The 2,707-nt window shown below is 62.0% G+C and overlaps 1 protein-coding gene across 1 annotated transcript in view; it reads left to right on the forward strand.

Moving 5' to 3' along the window:
- The window catches only part of LOC103619027 (venom factor), a 29,056-nt gene extending 28,433 nt beyond the window's left edge, over positions 1-623 (forward strand). The window contains 1 exon segment of the mRNA XM_017739067.1: positions 344-623. Within this exon segment, the coding sequence (XP_017594556.1) occupies positions 344-485 (142 nt within the window). The 3' untranslated portion in view covers positions 486-623.
- The last annotated feature ends 2,084 nt before the right edge of the window (positions 624-2,707 follow it).

Genomic DNA, 2,707 nt, shown 5'->3' on the forward strand with positions numbered 1-2,707 from the left:
CTGTCCCCTATATCCCCATTGCCCCCATTGCCCCCCATTGTCCCCACTGTCCCCTATATCCCCACTGTCCCCTATATCCCCACTGTCCCCGTTGTCCCCACTGTCCCCTATATCCCCATTTTCCCCATTGTTCCCACCATCCCCCATGTCTCTATATCCCCACTGTCCCCATTGTCCCCATTGCCCCCCATTGTCCCCACTGCCTCCCTTACCCCTGCTGTCCCCCGTTGTCCCCACAGTCCCCAACATTCCCCTATATCCCCACTGCCCCTCTTGCCCTCGCTGTCCCCCGTGTCCCCATCACTGTCCCCCGTGTCCCCATCGCTGTCCCCTGTGTCCCCAGCTTCTCGTACCTGATCGGGAAGGACACGTGGCTCGAGGAGTGGCCCTCGGAGGAGTCGTGCCAGGACCCCGCCCTGCAGGGACGCTGCCAGGACTTTGTCGAGTTCTCCGAGGCCATGACCCTCTTCGGGTGTCCCAACTGAGTCCCCACCCCGCCCCCGGGTTGTCACCAACCCTCGGGTGTCACCAACCCTCAGGTGTCACCAACCCTTTTGGTCACCTTTTGTCCCCTCCCCCCTCCCCTTTTTTTTTTGGTTAAAAAAGTCATTTCTGAGCACCTGGCTCAGGGTGTCTGTGGAGGGGGACACGTGGGAGGTGGTGGGGACCCCAGAGGAGAGAAGAAGGTGGTGGGGACATCAGCTGGGTCATGGGGACACCAGCGTGGACAGTGGGGGGTGGGGACACCACAGAGGACACGGAGACACCAGAGGGGTCATGGGGACATGATAAGGGACATGGGGACACCAGAGGGGGCAAGAGGGTGGTGGGGACCCCATAGGGTTGATGGAGTCATGGGGACACCAGAGGGGTTGCAGGGACACCAAGGAGGGTCATGGGGACACCATGGGGGACAGGGGGACACCAGAGGGGAGAAGAGGGTGGTGGGGACTCCATAGAGGTCATGGGGGACACACTAAGGGACATGGGGACACCGGAGGGGACAAGAGGGTGGTGGGGACTCCATAGGGGTTGATGGAGCCATGCGGACATCATAGGGAACATGGGGACACCAGAAGGGCCACAGGGACATCATAGAGGGACATGGGGACACCATAGGGGGTGTGGGGACACCATAGGGGACATAGAGGGTTTGTAAGGGACAAGGGGATGGGGGGGCACTCCCTAGGGGTTGGTCGGGTCATGGGGACACCAGAGCGGACATGGGACACCGTGGGGGACACCAGGATGTGTGTCACCACCAGGACTCCGTAGGGGCTGGTGTGGTCATGGGGACAATGTAGGGGACAGGGGGACTTTGTAGGGGACAAGAGGGTTCTGGGGGCTCCACTGGGGTGTTGGGGTCATGGAGACACTGTAGGGGGACAGGGGGACTCAAGGGGACACCATAAGAGACACCAGGATTGTGGGGTCTCCATAAGGGTTATGGGGACACCAGAGGGATCATGGGGAACACAAGGGGACACCTTGGGGGACAGCAGGATTGTGGGAACTCCCTAGAGGGTGATGGGGTCGTGGGGACACCACAGGTGACATCATAGAGGTCACGGGGACACCATGAGGGTCATGGGGCCACCAGAGGGGAAATGGGGCCACCAGAGGGGACAAGGGGACATCATAGAGGGCATGGGGACACCACAGGTGACATCATAGAGGTCACGGGGACACCATGAGGGTCATGGGGCCACCAGAGGGGAAATGGGGCCACCAGAGGGGACATGGGGACATCATAGAGGGCATGGGGACACCACAGGTGACATCATAGAGGTCACGGGGACTCCATAAGGGGCATGGGGACACTGCAGGGGCTGATGGGGTCACGGGGACACCAGGAGGGTCATGGGGCCACCAGAGGGGAAATGGGGCCACCAGAGGGGACATGGGAACATCATAGAGGGCATGGGGACACCATAGGAGATGTAGGGACTCCGCAGGGGCTGATGGGGTCATGGGGACACTGTGGGAGTCATGGGGACCCCACAGGGGGCTTGAGGCCACCGGAGGGGACAGGGGGACACCACAGGGGTGCTGCACAACCCTCGGAGCACAACGCGGGGTGCACAACCCGTGGTGCTCCACGTCCTCGGTGCTCCTCATCCCTCAGCGCACAATCCTCGGAGAACAACCCTCGGTGCTTCATTTCCTCGGTGCTGCACAACCCTCCGTGCACACCCTGGCATGCATAACCTGCACAACCCTCGGTGCTGCGTAACCCTGTGAGCACAGCCCGCGGTGCACAACCCTCGGTGCTGCGTAACCCTGTGAGCACAGCCCGCGGTGCACAACCCTCGGTGCTGCGTAACCCTGTGAGCACAGCCCGCGGTGCACAACCCTCGGTGCTGCGTAACCCTGTGAGCACAGCCCGCGGTGCACAACCCTCGGTGCTGCGTAACCCTGTGAGCACAGCCCGCGGTGCACAACCCTCGGTGCTGCGTAACCCTGTGAGCACAGCCCGCGGTGCACAACCCTCGGTGCTGCACAACCCTCCGTGCACAACCCTCAAAGAACAGCCCTGGGTGCACAGCCCTTGGTGCGGAATAGCCCTCGGTGCACACCCTGGCATGCACAACCTGCACAACCCCCGGTGCTGCACAACCCTCCGTGCACAACCCTCAAAGAACAGCCCTGGGTGCACAGCCCTTGGTGCGGAACAGCCCTGGGTGCAAAATGCTGACTGTTGCACAGC

Source organism: Corvus brachyrhynchos, unplaced genomic scaffold (genome assembly GCF_000691975.1).
Source record: "Corvus brachyrhynchos isolate BGI_N302 unplaced genomic scaffold, ASM69197v1 scaffold527, whole genome shotgun sequence".
Lineage (NCBI taxonomy): Eukaryota > Metazoa > Chordata > Aves > Passeriformes > Corvidae > Corvus > Corvus brachyrhynchos.